This window comes from Schistocerca serialis, chromosome 6 (genome assembly GCF_023864345.2).
Source record: "Schistocerca serialis cubense isolate TAMUIC-IGC-003099 chromosome 6, iqSchSeri2.2, whole genome shotgun sequence".
NCBI lineage: Eukaryota > Metazoa > Arthropoda > Insecta > Orthoptera > Acrididae > Schistocerca > Schistocerca serialis.
Genome location: NC_064643.1, coordinates 122,543,176 through 122,565,003, shown reverse-complemented (window position 1 = coordinate 122,565,003; position 21,828 = coordinate 122,543,176). Strand labels below are relative to the sequence as shown.

The window sequence follows — 21,828 nt, the reverse complement described above, 5'->3', positions numbered from 1 at the left end:
TTAGTTTACCGGATACGTATACAAGATTAGTGTTACCATTAGCGAAAATAATATCTTTTAATCCTACTCATGCAACTACTCCTAAAAACTAGCAGTTCTACGGTCTACAAGTTTTTAAATAAAAATTCGTCCCTGGAGTACGAGTTGCCCAGGAGAAACGATTTTATGTTATTTTGAAATTTGATTTCCTACCTGTCAGAGATTTTGTGTCAAAAATTTTTTTCCTTTCTGAGCCACTGAGAACTTCAGTAATGGGTAATACATGTCATTTTTCCCTCTAGTGTTGTAGATATGGACATTACTATTCTTCTAATATTATGATGGATTATTTATGACGATTTTCATTTGCGAATATACACTCCTGGAAATGGAAAAAAGAACACATTGACACTGGTGTGTCAGACCCACCATACTTGCTCCGGACACTGCGAGAGGGCTGTACAAGCAATGATCACACGCACGGCACAGCGGACACACCAGGAACCGCGGTGTTGGCCGTCGAATGGCGCTAGCTGCGCAGCATTTGTGCACCGCCGCCGTCAGTGACAGCCAGTTTGCCGTGGCATACGGAGCTCCATCGCAGTCTTTAACACTGGTAGCATGCCGCGACAGCGTGGACGTGAACCGTATGTGCAGTTGACGGACTTTGAGCGAGGGCGTATAGTGGGCATGCGAGAGGCCGGGTGGACGTACCGCCGAATTGCTCAACACGTGGGGCGTGAGGTCTCCACAGTACATCGATGTTGTCGCCAGTGGTCGGCGGAAGGTGCACGTGCCCGTCGACCTGGGACCGGACCGCAGCGACGCACGGATGCGCGCCAAGACCGTAGGATCCTACGCAGTGCCGTAGGGGACCGCACCGCCACTTCCCAGCAAATTAGGGACACTGTTGCTCCTGGGGTATCGGCGAGGACCATTCGCAACCGTCTCCATGAAGCTGGGCTACGGTCCCGCACACCGTTAGGCCATCTTCCGCTCACGCCCCAACATCGTGCAGCCCGCCTCCAGTGGTGTCGCGACAGGCGTGAATGGAGGGACGAATGGAGACGTATCGTCTACAGCGATGAGAGTCGCTTCTGCCTTGGTGCCAATGATGGTCGTATGCGTGTTTGGCGCCGTGCAGGTGAGCGCCACAATCAGGACTGCATACGACCGAGGCACACAGGGCCAACACCCGGCATCATGGTGTGGGGAGCGATCTCCTACACTGGCCGTACACCACTGGTGATCGTCGAGGGGACACTGAATAGTGCACGGTACATCCAAACCGTCATCGAACCCATCGTTCTACCATTCCTAGACCGGCAAGGGAACTTGCTGTTCCAACAGGACAATGCACGTCCGCATGTATCCCGTGCCACCCAACGTGCTCTAGAAGGTGTAAGTCAACTACCCTGGCCAGCAAGATCTCCGGATCTGTCCCCCATTGAGCATGTTTGGGACTGGATGAACCGTCGTCTCACGCGGTCTGCACGTCCAGCACGAACGCTGGTCCAACTGAGGCGCCAGGTGGAAATGGCATGGCAAGCCGTTCCACAGGACTACATCCAGCATCTCTACGATCGTCTCCATGGGAGAATAGCAGCCTGCATTGCTGCGAAAGGTGGATATACACTGTACTAGTGCCGACATTGTGCATGCTCTGTTGCCTGTGTCTATGTGCCTGTGGTTCTGTCAGTGTGATCATGTGATGTATCTGACCCCAGGAATGTGTCAATAAAGTTTCCCCTTCCTGGGACAATGAATTCACGGTGTTCTTATTTCAATTTCCAGGAGTGTATGTTGTGTGACGGTGCAGTTAAAATACCTAACTACATGAAGAGATGCGTATATGACGAACGCGGATGATCATCAAATGTTATTATTTCTGCTCGCTTTTGTACAATCAAGATTGACTTTCTAAGAGACGAGTTAGCCCAGAAAATTATTCCCTAAGACGTTATTGAGTAGAAATATGGAAAACATATCAGTGGTTGGAGTCGTTTTTTTTTTTCAAGCAGTTATAACAAGAGTTGTAACTGTAGTAGAGAGAACCACTTCCCTCTACTAGGATTTATTGTGAAACTAGTATCATTGCAAAAGCACCAGTCTGCTTGATGAATCTTGAGTGACGTGGTTGACATGTACAGAGTGGTTGAGCTGCCCCTACCGCTGTCGCTATATGCAACCAGCAATGTTATAGCTGCCCTCCATAAACCACTCGTGAGATTTTCATACTCTCTCGCTCTTTACACGCGAACTATTAGACCAACAGAGAAATGAACAGGATCTTTTTGTAGGAAATTTTAGGTAGTTATATTTTGTTCTGGGGTAGGTTTTCGCTAGAGGTCGTAGTTTTCGAGTTATTGAAGAAGAACATGCAAAAGTGACTTTCAAAGGTACCCGCACCCTGCCGCTAAAGATTTCTAGTGTGATGTCCATGGCACTCCCTCCTACCACTGAATACATATTTGCGACTGCACGAAATATTTCCCACATTCGAACATTTTTGGTCTTCATTGACTGGCCTTATTACGCCACCGGCTTAGTCTGGCACTTACAATTGTAAAATTGGCATTTGCGTAAATTTTAAATAACAGTTTCATTAACGTTAACAGCATAAAGTAAACAATTACATCGTTTTGTTCGTCAGGCGTCCTGACTGCGAAACTGCTGTGCTTGTAGGGCTAACTTGGGATCAAAGTGTTAAAGTAATAAGTTTCAGCATAAGACAGAAGTCGTGTTTTCTTCCATTGCTCTCACGTGCATGCTTAAATTAATAATGTTAACTAATTAGCCCAGTCAACTGGTACCAAAAAAAGATCGAATATCGGGGCTACCTGGTGTAGTCGTAAATTTTTGTACAGTGGCAGGACGTGCCACGAACAACATACCCGAAATCGTAACTGACTGGAGATGAGTGTGTGGTGGAAGTGCACTTAAAGTTAACTTTTGCACGTTTTTCTCGAAAACAGTGGCCTCCACGTGACATGTATACCAATACAGAAATTAACTACTTTAAATTTCCTACAAAAAGATGGTGCTCATTTTATTCTGTAAGGCCACTAGCTTGTGCGTAGGGAGCAAGAGAATATGGAAATGTCACGCGTAGATTATGTAGCGCTTCTATAACATTGTGGGTTGTATAAAACAACAGTGCTAGAGGGAGCTGAATCACCCTGTATAAGGAATAATATTGGACCCAAAATTGAAGCTTGTGGAACTCCATTGTTGATTTCTCCCCAGTCCTTAAAATTTTTCATCCTTCTAAGATTGTTTGAATTATACAGAACAGCTTCCTTTCATTCTTTTTGTTGAGTATGATTCAAACTAGTTATGCATAAAGCCATCAATTCAATAAAACTTAAGATTTAAAAAAAAAAAGGAGTGCCGGTGGTGATCCGTTGAACACTCGCTCGTTTTCACCTTGCATCTAGCTTACCCACCAGTGCCCCCGCTTGCCCACCACCCTTGCGGCCGCCTATGTTCAGTATACTGCTTTGTCCTAGGTGTACGACGACTTCGCGGAGGCACCGTTCAAAGTGATAATGATGATGTATGCTAATGGAAGTGGCGAAATAATGTTGTCTGCTACTGGCTGGCCCACCAGGCGAAGCGAGAGGCAGCTGTCGATTTGCACACAGGGCAGCCAGTAGACGCGGGCAGCTGGGCGGAAGGCAGGGGCGCCACCCTGGCGGCGCGGGCGGCGCCACAGGCTGGCAGGGAGGGGAGTGCGCCCTCGACGCAGGCCGCCGATTGGCCAGGGGGCGTGGCCCGAGGTCGCGGGGATGTCCCCGCGCGCGCAGGCAGCGCGCAGTAGCGAGCGACGCGCAGAGCGGGGCAGTTGACGCGGCGGAGACACGGCGGCGGCACTGCGTGCGTGCGTGCGAGACAGAGTGCGTGAGCTGCGAGCGGCAGAGTGCGTGCGTGAGGAGGAGGAGCAGCAGCAGCAGGGGGAGCCGCGAGCGACGCCGACGCGCCGCGCCGCCGGGACCGACGCGTACACACAGCGGGCTCCACCTCAGCTGCGATGGTCATCCTGTGAGTACCGACCGGCGCGCGCTTTCACTTTCCACTTAACCTGCCCGCCAGTGCCGACGTAAACACTCCGTCCCGATCGGTAGCATTCCTCGCGCCGCTGTTGCCACAAACCAACACGATGACTGATGCTTATCAAAAGCCGACACCAATCGAGGGATGTGACGTCAGTGGGTGGCGTGTACTGTGCCGTAAACAAAAACCGAACGATAATTGCCTTATCGGTGTTCGAGGAACATGACGCGATCGATACAGACATAAGCGCTCCCTTCAACTCCTACAAGGGTAGGGTGTCTATAAAAAGTGACGGAATGTATTTTCGTAAATTATGCCACTTTTTGCCCTGTAGCTGATAACAACACTACAGCGGAAGAAATTATTCCAGAGAAAAGTAGTTACAACAGCAGCTTGAGGTTCGAGCGTTCAACGTGACCGACACCCAAAATGAGTCACATTTCGTACCAGATTGATGTGGCGGCGGTCATAAGTGCGGCAGTATTGCGCAGTTGGAGAAACTGAGAAGAAACTTTGGCCAACTGTCACGTACCATCACAGCTGTATATTTGTTGTGAAATGTTAGTGGAGACTTATACAGTACAGTTCCGTCTTACAGCACATCCAAGTTGCCAAGTTTTCGTAGCTGTTACGGACTTTCCCGTTCAGGACGAGCAAGCGAGCTATGAAATAGGATCAACTATAGAGAATACATTGTAGACTAACCCGCTTTAAGAAAGTGTAATTACTTTTACAACGTACTTAACCGTGACTTACACAGTATCTGCAACCAACACGTTATATGTTTCGTACTCTTCTTGCGCTACTTGTCAATTTTTGGTCTGATATTTATCTGACCTATCCCACTGTGGCGTTCTGGAATTTGTCTGAGGTGCTATTTTCTATCTATAATGTTGTCTCGATGGCAAATTCGTCTTCTTCCAAGAAGCATTGTAAGAATTAATACTGTCACCGATACTGTTGTGCCTTAATCTTTGCCTGCCAGCGAATAGCTTACCTTTCAGAGTATGTCGACGAAATTGGTGCTTTACAAGTTTCAGAGTTACCAACGGATTTGATGCTGTCATTTTCCTTCCACGTGTGTTTCCCCGCTAATTTTCTTTATTCACATCGGAAAAGATACCAATGTTGCCTCTCTGTATACTCGTAGATAAGTGGCTGTTAATACTGATAAGGTTTTTTTTTCTTTTTTGAGGATTGCGTCAATTTTTGATTGGTCTTAAATTTTTTGTGAGACTATTTTTTTTTAATTGTTTGACGGCGTGTGGCGTGTTCCGTTGACGGTTTTGGTTGGAGTCTCGCCACCGATAAAGGCAACTGGGGCAATTGTGCAGATATTGTGCAAGGAAATGACAACAATAGCTCGTGTGTAAACACAGTTAGTTGGAAATTGTGGTAAAACGTATCAAATGTCATAACAATGCCCAGAGACCGTGTGTTTCATAGTTACAGTACTTATTCAAAAATGTCGCAATAGTGAGTGCCCAGCTGCAACATCAAGAAACTGAAGACAACGTAATGAAAACGTATGAAAATATTGCATGAAATGTCTTCTTGTGAATCTCTTGTGCGTCTTCTTGTGAATCTCACCCACCGTTCGCAATATTACCAGCAAAAGGGGAAGTGACAGGTGGTTCACAAAATACTGTCCGTCATACACAATGAGGTGTCTCGCTGACTGTAGATGCACATGTATTCACTTTATGCGTGGTCGCGACAGACTGCCTATAGCGAGTGAGATTTCAGACTTGGTGTTTGGGGGTCGGGTGCAGCGGGTGCAGTGCCTCTGGCGGACCCTGGCAGTGAAGGGGCGTTGCTGGCTCGCGTTTAAAAGCCCGCAGCCGGCCTCGAGGCTGGCAGACCGGAGTGCCTTGAAGGCGGGCTACGCGGGACTGGGTCGGTCCTCTCCTCTCCTGTCGTCCCGGCTGGCGAGCACGGCCCGGTTGGTCCCCCAAGAAACATCGCCGTGTGTTTACATCCCGCGTCTCTGGAGAACGCGTCTGTCGCAGCAGCAGCTCGGAGACGTGCCGCAGCTACGTAGTTCCTACCTGACAGTGATTTTTGGGAGGTTTTCGTAGAAGGTCGTCTATAACAGACCAGTAACACGTGTTAGTGTACACAGTTCATTGTCAGTGGCGTAAACCTGCTGGCTGCCAGCTGTACAAAAATCCCCGTATTCAACACGTTTTACTCCAAAATTCCTTGTCAAATAAAAAAAAATGTTGCTGAGGTGTCTACTTCTTTCATTAATAAAGTTCTGAAAACACGATGGTTACTACAAACCCCTTTAACGAGTCCAAAGTTATTTGAACAGGAGTCGTCCCTTACCACGCGACGCCCAGGTTCAACGGAAAGTGTCGATTTGTTTCCCGCTAGAAACGAAACAGTTTTTCATGCGCAATTTTACGAGGCTATTCGACAGAAATGTCCCAAATTAATCTAGTGCAATACACGGTTTAGAGACATGTGTTAACAGCGACAGTAAAAACCCTTGTTCTATATGTCTATGTTGCACGACTCACCCTCCTCTTGCGTGCGACCCTGGCCGGCGCTGCGTGCTACAGCCATGCAGCAGCGCTGCACAGTCTGTTCTGGAGTACTGGTAATTCCTCGTCTCTTACTGTCCCTGTTAATAACGTATCTCCAAAACAAATATGGCATTAGACTGATCTGGCATTACTCTATCGGATGCGCAAGTAAAATTCTGCTTAAAAGAATGATTTTGTTTCTAAATGGAAGCAAATCGACTCTTTTAGTTCACACTCGACGTCGCGTGAAACATGTGACGAGTAATATTTGTCTGGGCTGACTCCAGCTACACGTTGCAAAAACGAAGCTGCTAATATCTGCCGAAACATCAGAGAAAATACGCGTGGCGACTCCCAGGTGGGGCACCCAGAATGTGTGGTGGCCATCCACAGATGGGTGTTATGTGACACAGATTTCTAAACCGTATTTATGAATGAAGTGAGTTCGACGTTTATAAACACAATCTTCACAGTAAAATGATTATTATTCTGCAGAAAATCCTGAAACTAAATCACTTGTGCCCCTTGAATTTACAATATTTGCCTTCTTCTGAAGCTAAGAACCGTGGTTTCCTAGCAAATTTGTTTACACCAGTTGAGCCTGTCGCAGTCTATCTTTTTCTTATTGATTTTTCTTATTTTTTCCTAAAAAGTATACACGTAAATCACGCCAAGGGAGCCCAGTTACACAAATTATTAACAGTTCTGTATGTGACAGAGACACTCCCCCCCCCCCTTAAAAACCACAAAAATTCTGCGACCGAGTGATACCGCTATTGAAATGATAACAAACATGAACAGGTAAGTCCTTACGTTGTCGGAATGAATGACACCATCTTCCATTCTCATTGCTATCTTAAATCGCTTTATCGACTACAGAGATATTATTTTCGACTAGGACATTTCTCAATTCCTTCTCGTCATACTGTCTCAATAGTAACATAGCTATCGATACACTAACATAAAAATATTCCACGTGGGCATTTGTAACGCATGGTTCAAATTATTCAAATGGCTCTGAGCACTATGGGACTTAGTATCTGAGGTCATTAGTCCCCTAGACCTTAGAACTATTTAAACCTAACTAACCTAAGGACAGCACACACATCGATGCCCGAGGCAGCGTTCGAACCTGCGACCGTAGCGGTCGAGCGGTTCCAGACTGAAGCGCCTACAAACGCTTGGCCACATCGGCCGGCCTGTAATGCATGCTGAATGACATTTGCTTAGAGAAAAATCGAGCAGGTGTGTGGGACCGGCTCAGCATTCTCCTCCGTCATTAAAAATAGTATAAATGTGTAAGCTGTGCACATCACGAGACGTAAAAATGTTCTATCCGAAAGTACTAGAGAATTTTTTACTTTTGGAGTCAGACATGTCCCAAAAATGTCTGACGACAACAATATGTGATGGTGCTGAGGGGAACGGTCAAGTCTATATCGAAGTCTTGGTAGAATAACGGGAAACTGCTGTTCTGTTTCCAACATATGTGCGATCGTTTAGAAGATACTTGCGCAATCCTTACTGAAGTATTTCTCAACTGTGTGATTTCCTATCCCTTTGGAGATATTAATGAAACCATATCAAAATGCATGCAGTAGTTCCTTAGATTTGCCACAACGTACATAAAGAAAAACAGGACAGCGACTTTATTTTACGTGTATATATGTCGTACGCTGAAACGACTCGTGCGTCACCTATTGTAGAATGGGTGTACTAACTGAGAAACATTGAAGGGCGTGGGCACAACAGTTCAGCAAACTTACATCGTTGTTGGTTGCAAGTTACAGGATCACATACAAGACAAACTAAGAAACAGTCATATATAGGGTGTTAAGGATAAAGTGAAGATATTTTTATTGGTGATTGAGGACAGTGTATTGGAAAACATTACGTCAGAATTTACTTTATTTTCAGATTAATAATTATAGTTATTAGTAGTAATAGATGCACTTAGCGGTGCAGTTACGACCTTGGAGAAAACATCAGATAGTGAATGATGTGATGTGTTTGCGGGAAGATTGTTAGACACAGAGAAGAAACAATTTACGCACTGCAGGGGGTCCATATTAAGATACCAATGATCACAACAACTGCACTTATACCCCTAGCGCAGTGTAAGGTCTATATATTAATAAAAATGGTTCAAATGGCTCTGAGCACTATGGGACTTAAAATCTGAGGTCATCAGTCCCCTAGAACTTAGAACTACTTAAACCTAACTAACCTAAGGACATCACACACATCCATGCCCGAGGCAGGATTCGAACCTGCGTAGTGGTCGCGCGGTTCCAGACTGAAGCGCCTAGAATCGCTCGGCCACGCTGGCCGACTATATATTAATAAACTTGTACAATTGAAAAAGCACTACGCCAAACATTTAAGTACGAGTTGCAGAGCAATTACGCAGATGTCTGCTAACAGGGGACAGGGAGAGTTTAGAGATAGGACGAAGCAAAAGGCCGCAGATTTTTATGACGCGAAGGAATCTAATGGAAGACCTTGCAGAAACCTGCTTACTAGATACCAAACACCGGCTTTGGGGATGGTGTCTGCGAATACACCTCATCTCCACACATATCATTTACACAGAGGTTGTGAAGCTGTAGCTAGACTAATAACAGCGCGGGTGGACGTCAAGATGTACGGTGCGAAAAACTACCCACTACCACACACTCTGCAGGAGGTACAGACGTGGATACGGAGCTTAGGACGTTGGGGACTGGTCGCAGTGCTGGTAGCGCCGCGACAAGTGTGCGCTCCGCCAGGCTACACGCGAGAGCCGCGGGAGTCGCGTGCCGGCAGGGACTGGTTATCCTTGCTGTGAGTCACCGCGCCGCAGACGGACGAGCCGACGCGCAGGGCTTAACGGCGCTGGCGCCTCGCCGTCACTGCCGCCTCACCACTGCTCTGCGGGCAACTGGCCCGGCACCGCGGGGCTGCTGCAAGAGCCTGGCCGTCCACTGTGCGGCTCCCGTGTCACAAGGTGTGGGCACCAGCAGCGCCGTCCCTCAGGGCTCAATGCTTGGCCCAGCATTCTCGACAAGATACACAAACCGTGCAAATATCTGGAAGCTGGTTCAGCATAGCGAGAATTCTCCTAGAGACAGAACACCATGTCGCAAGGGAAGGGAATCAGCTGTGATGTCCCTTAGAGCACAATGCTTGGCCAAACGTTCTCCGGACCGATTGCCTTTGTAGTCTGGTCCCTTCAACCCCCACAAACCAACCAACCAGCGTTCTCCACAACCGTAAAACATCTGGAATCTGGTCAAGCATAGTGAGGCTACTACAACATAGAGATCGTTTATCATGTAGCTCCCATCTCACAAAACGAGGGCATCAGCTTCGGCTCATGTAGGGCTCAATTCATAGCCCAGCATGCTCTCCTCAACATACGTAAACTGTATAAGTACCTGGAATCTAATTCATCACAGCGGGGCATCTTCAAGTGACAGGCCACCCATTATGTAGCTCCCATGTGGCAAGTGGTGGGCGTCATCTGCAGTGTTCCTCAGGGCTCAGTATCTAGTCCAGCATTATCTACAACGTACACAAATCATACAGATACCTGAAAGCTGGTCCAGTATAGCGAAGCTGCTCCAAGAGACAGGCCCTCCGGTGTGTACCTTTTGTGTCACAGAAGGTGGGTCTCAGCAGTTGCGTGCCTCAGGGATCAATAACTGGCCCAGAATGCTACCCAACATACAAAAATCATACAAATACCTGGAAGCTGCTCCAGCATACGGAAGCTGCTCTAAGAGAGAAGCCACCCAGCATGTACCTCCCATGTCACAAAAGGTGGGCGTCAGCTGTGGCGTCCCTCATGGATCAATAACTGGCCCAAAATGCTCCACAACATACGCAAACTGTACAGTTACCTGGAAGCCGAGCCAGCACAGCGAGGCTGCTGCGAGAGAGAAGCCATCCAATATGCGGCTCCCACGTCGCAAGAGGTGGGCGTCAATTGCGGTGTCGCTCAGGGCTCAATGCTTGACCCACCGTTCTCCACAGCATACATAAACCTTACAAATATTTGGATTTATCAGTTTGCAAGGGTATGAAATGGAGTCATCATACATCCCAGTGGTAGGAAAAGCAAGTGCTAGACTTCAGTTAGGCGACTGGAAAATGCACTCTAGAAAAGAGAGTGGCTACCAGACTCTCATGTGATCCATCCTCGAATATTGCTCAATAGTGTAGGACCCATACAAAATAGGACTGACAACGGTATTGAATGTATACGAAGAAAGGCAGAACGAATGGTCACAAGTCTGTTTCACTCTTGGGAGAGGAGAGTATCACAAACACGCATCACGCTGTGATTTGCCTTTAAAATCCTGTGAGAATACTTTCCTAGAAGAGTCAACCAATATATTGTTCCCGACTACATATTTCTCTCTAAAAGAGCGCAGAGGTAGAATCAGAGAGATTAGAGCTCACATGGAAGCTTTCCAACTAGCGTTCTTCTCTTTCACCATTCGCGAGTGGAAGAGGAAATTGGGAGAAGGTGATAAGCGAGAGTAGCACAGAAAATACCCTCCACCACACACTTTAAGGTGGCTTACGGAGGATGTATATGCTGAAAAACATGACAGCCGTCGACCGTACTGCAGATGCCTGCCTATAAAGCTCCAACAATTTGAGCAACCACCTAGATATCAGTCCCGTAAAGACCGCAGTGACAATATGAGACTAATTACAAAGGGCACAGAGCCATTAACCAGCCCTTCTTCCCGCTCCCCATACGCAAATAGGATGGAAAGCAACTCTAATAGGAGGTACAATGGGAAGTACAGTGATCTCTCAGATCTTCTCAGCCTGGTTGATTAATGCTGTGCTTTAGAGTGTTCAGTCTAGTGAAGTGAGGCAGCTCGAATTTCCTGACTATATATTGTGGGCAAAACAGAATCAACAGCTCGGCTAAACACCCGAAAGTGTAACATCAATAGGAAGTACCCTCTGCCATGCACTTCGCAGTAGTTTGCAGAGTGTAAATGTAGGTACTTATAGCTTACATCAAAGACGTTAAGTAGCCTTCTACAGAAAGGCATATCTGATAATTACACGATTACTGTGTTTTGTTTCCCTTCGTTGTTGTTTGCTGTCAGCATACGGACGTCCATCATATCTTACACACTGTTAATTTTTAATTCCAAAGCAAGAATTTACTTAAAAAGTAAAGTAAATCTCTCGTCAACCAGGAAGCTAGTTTGAAAACTGCAGCGCTTTTCTAGGCATAGTCCTATTGCAATTGATATGCCCTTCCCTTCCTCGGGATTTTGGACTGACTTACTCACTAGTTTAAAGTTGATTGCGACCCACAGTGCAAGTTGTCATTTTTCACTTATAAAAGTTATTTGTTGTTGATGCATTTATTACTGAATTTTTAAAGCCGTTCCTTTGCAGTCAAAAACTAGTTACGTTCTATGCAATATATTCGAAAAACGTACATCACAGAAATAGTTCCATTATTTCAACCAATTTACTGTTAACAGTACAAAAAATCCTTATAATACTAAGTACTGACAAAGCACAATCATAATTAAAAAACAAAAAAGTCGAATTTAATAACACAAAATTAGCTTACTACGAATAGAAGACAAGAGAATAAGAAGGTTACCTTCAGACTCCACTCTCGAGCCCGCTGGTTACGTGGGTGCCCTGGAAACGACTTGAGGTCTGCTCGCAGGCCAGCAGCTATCTCCTCTCAGTGTTAGTAGCAGTGATTAGACTACTGTGCGACTATATCCACTGCCACCTGTATATTCTCCAACACTTGTGGAAATCCGGAAGAGTTCGTAAGGTGAACTAAGGGTCACACACTCACTGCTGCCTATATATTACGAAACCACTGTTAACACGGTGTTACTACACTAAAAAGTACTACTGCTTAAGCGCTGATTGATATTAGTTAAACTTCGAGCTGGCCTCATTGGGAGAGGTAAAAGAACCGATATGTGAGAGGAAAAAATTCCACCACCGCCTAACAATCGAGCCCAGAGCTTTGCGTTTGTCATAACCGAGTCAGAAGTCACACATGCCTGATACCTCTAAAATAGAAATCAACGAAGTATTTGTATCATACACAAACAAAAGGAAACGTGCCTGAAAAATATTTCATGCGCCTTAAGATATGCAACAGAACGTACATCATCCACAATCTGCAGTACATGATGTAGGTTGGGTTGCCCCCGTAAGGCGCATGAAATATTTTCTGGGTCAGTTTTATTTTACTCATTCTGTAGATGTAAAACACAAACACAAACGAAATATATTTTCACTGCGAACCACTGTCTGTCCAGTCACATACAACTACCTATTTACGCTTCGCATTTAATACGTGTCCTTCCTCGTGCAGGACTGCACTCGATTTTGGAAGGGACATATTTCCACTAACCAGTGCTCAGACAAACGTGCACTTTTCACCAAGTGCACGAGACAACAGGTAATTCGTGTTTACAGCTGCACTGCACAAATAACGCATTGGTTGAGCCTTCAGATTTTGTTTCCAGTAGACTGGTTCGAAATTTTCTGCGATTTAACCGTATGCGCGGAATCGTCGTTGTGCTCTGCTGGCGTCTTTTCCCAGTGGAAAACCACTGATACGACGACACCTATGCTTGCTTCTTCCCGTCATATGCTTCTTTCATATCAGGTGAAACTCAATAAATATGATTACTTCTCGGGGGAACAGCTGGACATCTCTCCACTTCACTTTGCGTCTCTTCGTGGGGTCAGTAATACGTCGTTGCAACAACTCTTTACGCTGCCCCTATGGGGCAGGGCTGGTAGTGCATATATTCTGTATTTCTGAGTCAACGTTAACAGAATGATGGTACATGTGTGTTCTAGTAATAAAGTATTATACGCACATGAAAAAAAGTTTTGCATCACTTCCGTTCCGAGAGTTCCGGAAACTGTACAACAAATTGGGATCGACATGAACATAAACTCCATTTCCGCCCTTTTTATTGCTCATGAAAACCATACATAGCATGTTGTACCACCATACAGCGAGACCTTCAGACGTAGTGGTCCAGACTGCTGTACACAACGGTACCTCTAATACCCGGTAGCACGTTCTCTTGCATTGATGCCTGCATATATTCGTCGTGGCATACTATCCACAAGTTCATCAAGGCACTGTTGGTCCAGATTGTCCCACTCCTCAACGGCGATTCGGCGTAGATCTCTCAAAGTGGTTGGTGGGTCACATGGTCCATAAACACCCCTCTTCAATCTGTCCCAGGCACGTTCGATAGGATTCATGTCTGGAGAACATACTGGGCACTCTAGTCGAGCGATGTCATTATCCTGAAGGAAGTCATTCACAAGATGTGCACGATGGGGGCAAAAATTGTCGTTTATGAAGACGAATGCCTCGCCGATATGCTGCTGATATGGTTGCACTATCGGTCGGAGGATGTCATTCACTTATCGTACAGCCGTTACCGGTTCCTTCCGTGACCACCAGCGGCGTACGTCGGCCCTACATAATGCCACCCCAAACCAGCAGGAATCGTCCACCTTGCCGCACTCGCTCGACAGTGTGTTTGAGACGTTCAGTCTCACCAGGTTGCCTCCAAACAGGTCTCCGATGATTGTCTGGTTGAAGGCATATGCGACCCTCATCGGTGATGCCAATCCTGAGCGGTCCATTCGGCATGTTTTTGGGCCCATCTGTACCGCGCTGCATGGTGTCGTGGTTGCAAAGATGGACCTCGCCATGTAAGTCGGGAGTGAAGTTGCGCATCAAGCAGCCTATTGCGCACAGTTTGAGTCATAACACGACGTCCTGCGGCTGCACGAAAAGCATTATTCGACATGATGGCGTTGCTGTCAGTGTTCCTCCTAGCGAAAATCCGTAGGTAGCGGTCATCCACTGCAGTAGTAGCCGTTGGACGGCCTAAGCGAGGCATGTCATCGACAGTTCCTATGTCTCTGTATCTCCTCCATGTTCGAACAACATCGCTTTGGTTCACTCCGAGACGCCTGGACACCTCCCTTGTTGACAGCCTTTCGTGGCACAAACTAACAATGCGGACGCGATCGAACCGCGGTATTCACCGTCTACGCACGGCTGAACTACAGACAACACGAGCCGTGTACCTCCTTCCTGGTGGAATGCCTGCAGCTGATCGGCTGTCAGATCCACTCCGTGTAATGGGCGCTGCTCATGCATGGTTGTTTAGATCTTTGAGCGGGTTTAGTGACGTCTCTGAAAAGTCAAAGGGACTGTGTCTGTGATACAATATCCACAGTGAACGTCGATCTTCAGGATTTCTGGGAACGGCGGTGATACAAAACTTTTTTTGATGTGTGTGTGTACATCATTCATCTATAACACATTTTTATCCATAATCGGTGACCGATTTCGACCCGATGTGGATCATCTTCGGACCATTCTCCAGTAATGAAATGTGAGGACGATGGCATAAACCAGGAACTGCGAATACCACCCACTGATGTCGACATCAAATCCTTCGGACCTTCTTTAAAATTACGAAGTTAGTAGTTCTCCAAATTATTGTCTATTCCTCCGTACCATTGTCACAAGCAGTATTTTCACAATAACCCCACTTGTTCACGTCTTTTTTCTTCCTTTCGGATGCGGGCTGAATCTCGACCATTCGCGAGAGGGAAGATCCTACCCTGGAATTTACGTCGTTCGTTTTTTAACTACCTGGGCAATCTGGGGCGTACGTTTATACCAGAGTTGTTTCCACGTCTCCGTGATATCGTGATATCGGTGATCAGTAGCTCAACCAAAGGTGATTCTGTGACTTTAGGCGCGCTGCTGGTGGATTCTAGAAAGCGCTGCTCAGAAGCGAGCTGTGAGGAAACTATGCACCCTTGTAAATTTGTCTTTTATCACCTTCTTTATGGTCCAGAGCGGCAACATTGGAAGTAACAGGCAATCACTGAACTGGTGTCAGTATGACAATACCAGTAATGGTCTTCATGATCCCATTCAGGCCTACATCTATTCTGCACAATATTCAGTGCTGCATACTTAAGTCAAATTGCAGCATCAGTTAGCTTACCTGCATTTCCTCTCCAGCTCTTTCTGACTGCTTTATGAAAAAGATTTACTCTTTGAGCGAAGCTTCTTTGACAGATGTGACAGATATTTTAGCTAAATAGCTACGGGAAACTTCGATCCCATCAAATAGCACATGTAACTTGCTGTATGCTCCTTTATTATAGAGATGTAACGCTGTGGTGGAAGGCTGTGACCTCTGTTTACCAAAAAATAGCAAAGTAAAAAGTTAAACAGCAAGTAATTCTGTTACAAAACGGAGCTTACAATATGAGAAGAAATTTTTTTCCCTAACACCGGAAGATTTTAAACGGATGCTTGCGGTCACGGTAACTGACTACAAAGGGCAGGATTCAGCCATTCTAGAAATAATGAGTGGAAAAAAAAAACATACAAACTTTGGAAAAGAGACACATCAGAATCAGTAGGGATCGCGAAAAAAAAAAGAATAATATGACGTAAAATGATAATGAGGTCTTTGACGATTTCCGTCTGTAAGACCCGTCGTTTGTAGGCTGAATAACACATTTCATGTGGTCTGCGTCAACATTGCCCGGCGTATTTGGGAGAACTCGGTGCGAAAAATGAGAAAATGCAGAACTGAAACCCGAGTATTTTGTGTCAGGTACGATCTATCATACATACTGCCAACTTCTTAGCTGTGGGAAAGTGTCTGGGTCAAGCCGACTACGTTACGAATGTTATCAGAGAATAATGGAGACTCGTATACTTAAAGAGGGTAAACAGATAACAGCAGCTAGTAATCTCGCGCAGCTAGGAATTTAGGAATTTCATCAAAAGTAATGCACTAAGGCAAGTGTGAGAGTATGATATTTGTCGACGAGTGGGGACATACTAGCATGAATCACTTTACTGCTTTATGGAACTGCAACCAAGCGAAAAATGCGGTTTCATCATTAGACGCACTTTACTGGAATCACATAGTTATTCTGCGACTGCACACGAATCAGCTTGCATTCTCTCTAACAAACAAATCATAAGGTTGAATCAAGGCAGATCTACTCCGAATGTATTTCAAACAGAAATCGCGGCCGAAACACTGAAAATTTATAAATTATCTTTTCTGTTGCATTACATGCTGTAGACGAGTTTTCGTTACTCTTGTTTTCAATTTAGTTTGTATCTGACAATTAGTGCAATCGAAGAGATTATAAATTGAGAAATAAATCCATTAATTCAACGTCTATGACAATTAACCACTAACGAGGCAGGAAATGTGTCAATAAGCTAACTAGGCGTCTTTTTTTAGTTACTTTTGCCTATGTTGTGCTGTACATAAGACGATTTTCATAATTTGTTTCCTTCAGCACATATCTTGAGTTTTCCGCTTGTGGCAATTTTTTTCTTAAATACATAGAAATAAAACACTGCGGTTCCAGTAATAATTGCAGTGTTGTGCATGAGTCAGCTGTCCGCCTGGAACAGTTCTTGGTTGTCATAAAACATGTTGTGCCGAGTTCTATTAATAGTACTGGAGATTCTTTCACAGCACAGATAGTACAACAGCAAAACGAAGTAACAGTGAGTATCGACGGAGCCACTGCTTCAAAGTACGAAGTGAAGAAAACGGACTGTCACTTTAAAGATAAAGATCTCTTTTAAGTGTGTTGCGTTCTTTAATGCGCGCTACACAAGAACAAATTACTTACTTAACCACAAGGATAATGCGCGAAAGGCTTTACCGACGCTCGAAATTACTTGTTTCGATAGTACTACTTTAATCAGTGTATTGGCGTCCAGTTTAATGACGCTATTCATTCGATAACCACCGTTATTATGTGGCATTAGTCTTCTCATATCCAGCAATTAACACTCTGAATGGTCACGGACATCCCTGGTGTTCGCTTTCGGCATCAAACAAAAACGATGACTACCTGCCGCTCCCGGCGAGTCTGTAGTGACGTGTTCATCGTGAGGCGAGAGGCTGGCTGTAGCACAGAGTGGTGGCTCTCCCACTGTGGAAGCGACACAAAATAAAAGACCACGCTTTCCGATGATACACAGCGAATAGTGAATGCTTCGAGCAGACAAGTGATGGACCAATTGTGAAGTTAGCCTCAGCTGACAGAGACAGTCGAGGCATCGGACTGGAGAAGGAGCAGCGTTCGAATCCCGAGCGACCATTCCGATTTAAATTTCCCGCAGTTGAGTAAATCATTTTTAAGAAAAGAGGGGATTTTTTTTCTTTAACACGAACTCCTTTCTTCTCCGGTGTTATTCAGTAGAGTTCTGGAATTACGGTCTGCGTTACCGAAATGAATTTTTGTCCTTTGTTCGCCTGAACATGTTGAATTCGCCCACTACACTAAGTGAGGTGGATTCCGGTACAAATGCCTCTAGCCCTCCATGTTTAGCTTTCCCGTGGTTTCCGTAAAATGCTGAGATGATTCCCTTAAAAGGGACAGGTCTGCTTTCATTCCCCACACTCACCAATTCGAGTTTGTTCTTCATCTCTATTTACTTCAAAAATTATAATAATTTTAATAATTTAATGGTAATAAACTGGTGGTATTAGAATTAAAAATTATTGTATCAAAGTTTCAATGCATCTAATGACAACGTGAATAACAGTGCATACAAAGAACTAATACCATTGATGCTAGCGGTGCTATAGCAGCTGCTGTTGCTGATAGTAATAGCGATAGTAGCAGATACAAAATGAATTTATACGTGACATTTTCTGACATAATGAGTGCTGAGGCAGAGAAATTTAGGTAGACTCCATCAGCTACGGACTTCGAGAATGAGAAAGGTCTTCGTCGGAAAAAAGGAATGTTAGTTGTAATGGGGTAGGTGTACGCACAGAACAAAGACAGAACTTATTGTTCCACGATATGAGAAGGGGCAGCATCACTCGTAAATTTTTAATCTGTTTATTGCAAATCGTTTTCGGCTACCGTGTAGCTATCGTCAGTGCATTATATCCAAGTCATGATGATTTATCGTAAATACAACACCACATTAAAGAAAACGGACATCAGTTTCACTGATGTTCGTTATCTCTCCTCGTCCTTAACGCTCTCGTCTGGACAACAGAACAGAAACACTCACTCCCATCCGAGCATAAACCTTTTCTCGTCACACTCCATAGGCAGTAGTTCAATTGATGTTGGTTATCTGTAATCTCAAGTGGTACCGTATGGTATTTTATTTACGAAAATACACTGAAGATATCTTCACAGTAACTCAAATAGATCTGCAGAAAACAGATTAAAATTTGTGACCGATGCTGCCATTCCTCCTATCGTGGATCTCATTAATACAGTCGTGGAGCACGCTGCTCCTGATGGAAACAAACATAAAGACATTATTGTGTCCGCCCCCGGTTGCTGAGTGGTCGGCGCGACTGACTGTCAATCCTAAGGGCCCGGGTTCGATTCCCGGCTGGGTCGAAGATTTTGTCAGGGACTGGGTGTTATGTTGTCCTAATCACCATCATTTCATCCCCATCGACGCGCAAGTCGCCGAAGTGGCGTCAAATCGGCGAAAGGTCTACTCGACGGGAGGCCCTAGTCACACGACATTTACATTATCGTTGTCTTACTAGATATATCATCAACGGTCTTTGGGAACTGGAGTTGTTACCTGGTTATCTGATATAGTAAGGGGGATCATTCCGTTGTTGGGTTCCTGTTGCTGATGGTGTGTGACAGAACGGTGTTTGCTCTGATGGGAACGACTGTATCTGGTTTGTTGTCCAGACGAGAGTTTTAAGGCAGAGGAGAGATACAAGGGACAGTGTATGTTAATAATAGAGGAGACAGGGTGTATGGAAATCTCTCTGCTTGGCTGCATCTAGCCGCGGTAGCGCTACGTGGAAATGTGATCAAAAAGTCCATTGTCACAGATATCTCTTAAGCAGGCACTGATCACCAGTTAGAAGTGCCGAGAGGACTTCTGAGAAATACCTAGCACGACAACATCAGTGTAAGCAATAATTGAACCGGCCGGAGTGGCCGAGCCGTTAAAGGTGCTACAGTCTGGAACCGTACGACCGCTACGGTCGCAGGTTCGAATCCTGCCTCGGGCATGGATGTGTGTGATGTCCTTAGGTTACTTAGGTTTAAGTAGTTCTAAGTTCTAGGGGACTGTAGACCTCAGATGTTAAGTCCCATAGTGCTCAGAGCCATTTGAACCATTTTTTGAATAATTGAAAATACAAACGTTCGTACAAGTGCCTTTCGTACTTCTAAAGACACCGTAATCGTTCCTTTCTTCCACCTCTTGGTTATTAAACTATCGAATTACGTTAAGAGTAAATTGTGGCTATGTGGCATACCTGTGTTCGATTACAGCACTTCATTTGCAATATACGCGTGCACCTTCCAACTGCTGTTCATATTTTTTGTAAGCTTTTCCCCGTATACTTTTCTACGAAGACCGTAATATTCGTCTTTAGTTAGTGTATGAGAGAACTTTACTAGTACTTATAACTTCTGCTGTTTTATTGTTGTTATTGTACTCTTGTGTCCGATGACTGATTTGATGCCGGCCTGCTCATTAGTCTATCCTGAGAATGTCTGTTCATATCTGTACAGTTCCGCAGTCTGCTTACACCTGAACCTGTTAGGTGCAGTCGGGCGTTGATCTCCGTCTACAATTTTTACCTCCCACTCGTCACTCCATTAGCAAATTAATTGTTCCTTGATGCCTCGGTATGTGTACTGTTAACCGATTCGATCTTTTAGTCAGCCTATAAAGCTCTTGTCTCCTCGATTCAATTCACTACTTCATTATTTATCGAATATACCTATTAAATCTTCAGCCTTCTTCTGTAGCACCACACGTCAAGAGCTTCTCCTGTCTTCTTGTCTGTACTTCCAGAGCCCGCGTTCCACTGCCGTATGAGGAACATTTCAGACAAATCTATTATCAAAAAAGTTTCCTAACACTTTAAATTACTTGTAAAAAATTATATCATTTAGAAAAGCTATCTTGCCATTGCAATTCTGCATTTTCTGTCGTCTCTACTTCTACCATCGTCATTTATTTTGTTGTTCAAATAGTAAAACTCATGTACTACCACAAGCGTCTCATTTACTAATCTAATTGCCTCAGCAATGTCCTATTTAATTCCACTGAATTCGATTACCCTTGTTTTACTTTTGTGGACGTGCATCCTGTAATCACTTTTCAACACGCTGTTCATTCTGTTCAGTTGCTCTTCCAAGTCCTTTGTAGTCTCTGATTGAATCATAATGTCATCGCAAGTTTTTTTTTCCTCTCCAAATTTCTCGTTGGTTTCCTTCACAGTTTGCTCATTGTGTCGAGTGAATAACATCTGGGATGAGCTACAAACCTGCTTCACTCCATTCGCAACTACAGTTTCCCTTCCCCATCATTGCAGTCTTATAACGGCAGTTTTTATTTGTGTTCAAGTTGTAAATAAACTTTCGATCCCATAGATATCTTAAAAGTACAATCAACTAATAATCGTACGGACAGGTGCGTATATGCAGTCATTCTTCCCAAGCTGCATTCATGAACTGACCTGAAAGGAACGTATAGTTTTCCTCGACGGCGAGTGTTCATCAGAGACAAGGGTATAGTCAGGAGTGCCCCAGGAAAGTGTGATAGGATCGCTGTTGTGTTCTGTATACTCGTACATAAATGACCTGGCGGACAGAGAGGGCAGCAGTCTGCATTTGTTTGCTGGTGATGCTGTGGTGTTCGGGAATGTGTTCAAGTTCATTGACTGTAGAGGGATACAAGATGGCTTATACGAAATTTCTGGTTGGTGTGATGAATGACAGCTAGCTCTAAATGTATAAAAATGTAAGTTAATGCTGATGAGCACAAAAAACGAACCAATAACATTAGTAGTACCCTGCTTGACACAGTCACGTCGTTTAAAAATCTGGGCGTAACATTGCAAAGCGATATGGAATGGAACAAGTATGTCTCCATTGGGGTAGGGTCGACTTCGGTTTATTGGGAGAATTTTGATGAAGTGTGGTTCATCTGTGAAGGAGACCGCATGTAAGAGGCTAGTGCGACCTATTCTTGAGTACAGCTCGAGTGCTTACGATCCGCACCAGTTCGGATTAAAGGAAGACATCGAAACAGTTCTGAAGCGTGCTTTTGTATTTGATAGCGGTAGGTTCTAACAACACATAAGTATTAGAGAGATGCTTCGGAAACTCAAATAGGAATTGCTGGAGTGAAGGCGACGTTCTTTTCGCGGAAACCTATTGAGAAAATTTA

The 21,828-nt window shown here is 44.9% G+C and overlaps 1 protein-coding gene across 1 annotated transcript in view; it reads left to right on the top strand.

Moving 5' to 3' along the window:
- The first annotated feature begins 3,889 nt into the window (after positions 1–3,889).
- The window catches only part of LOC126483825 (uncharacterized), an 84,006-nt gene continuing 66,067 nt past the window's right edge, over positions 3,890–21,828 (top strand). Inside the window, exon 1 of the mRNA XM_050107025.1 lies at positions 3,890–4,020. Coding sequence (XP_049962982.1) covers positions 4,010–4,020 — 11 coding nt within the window. The 5' untranslated portion in view covers positions 3,890–4,009. The remainder of the gene's footprint in view (positions 4,021–21,828) is intronic.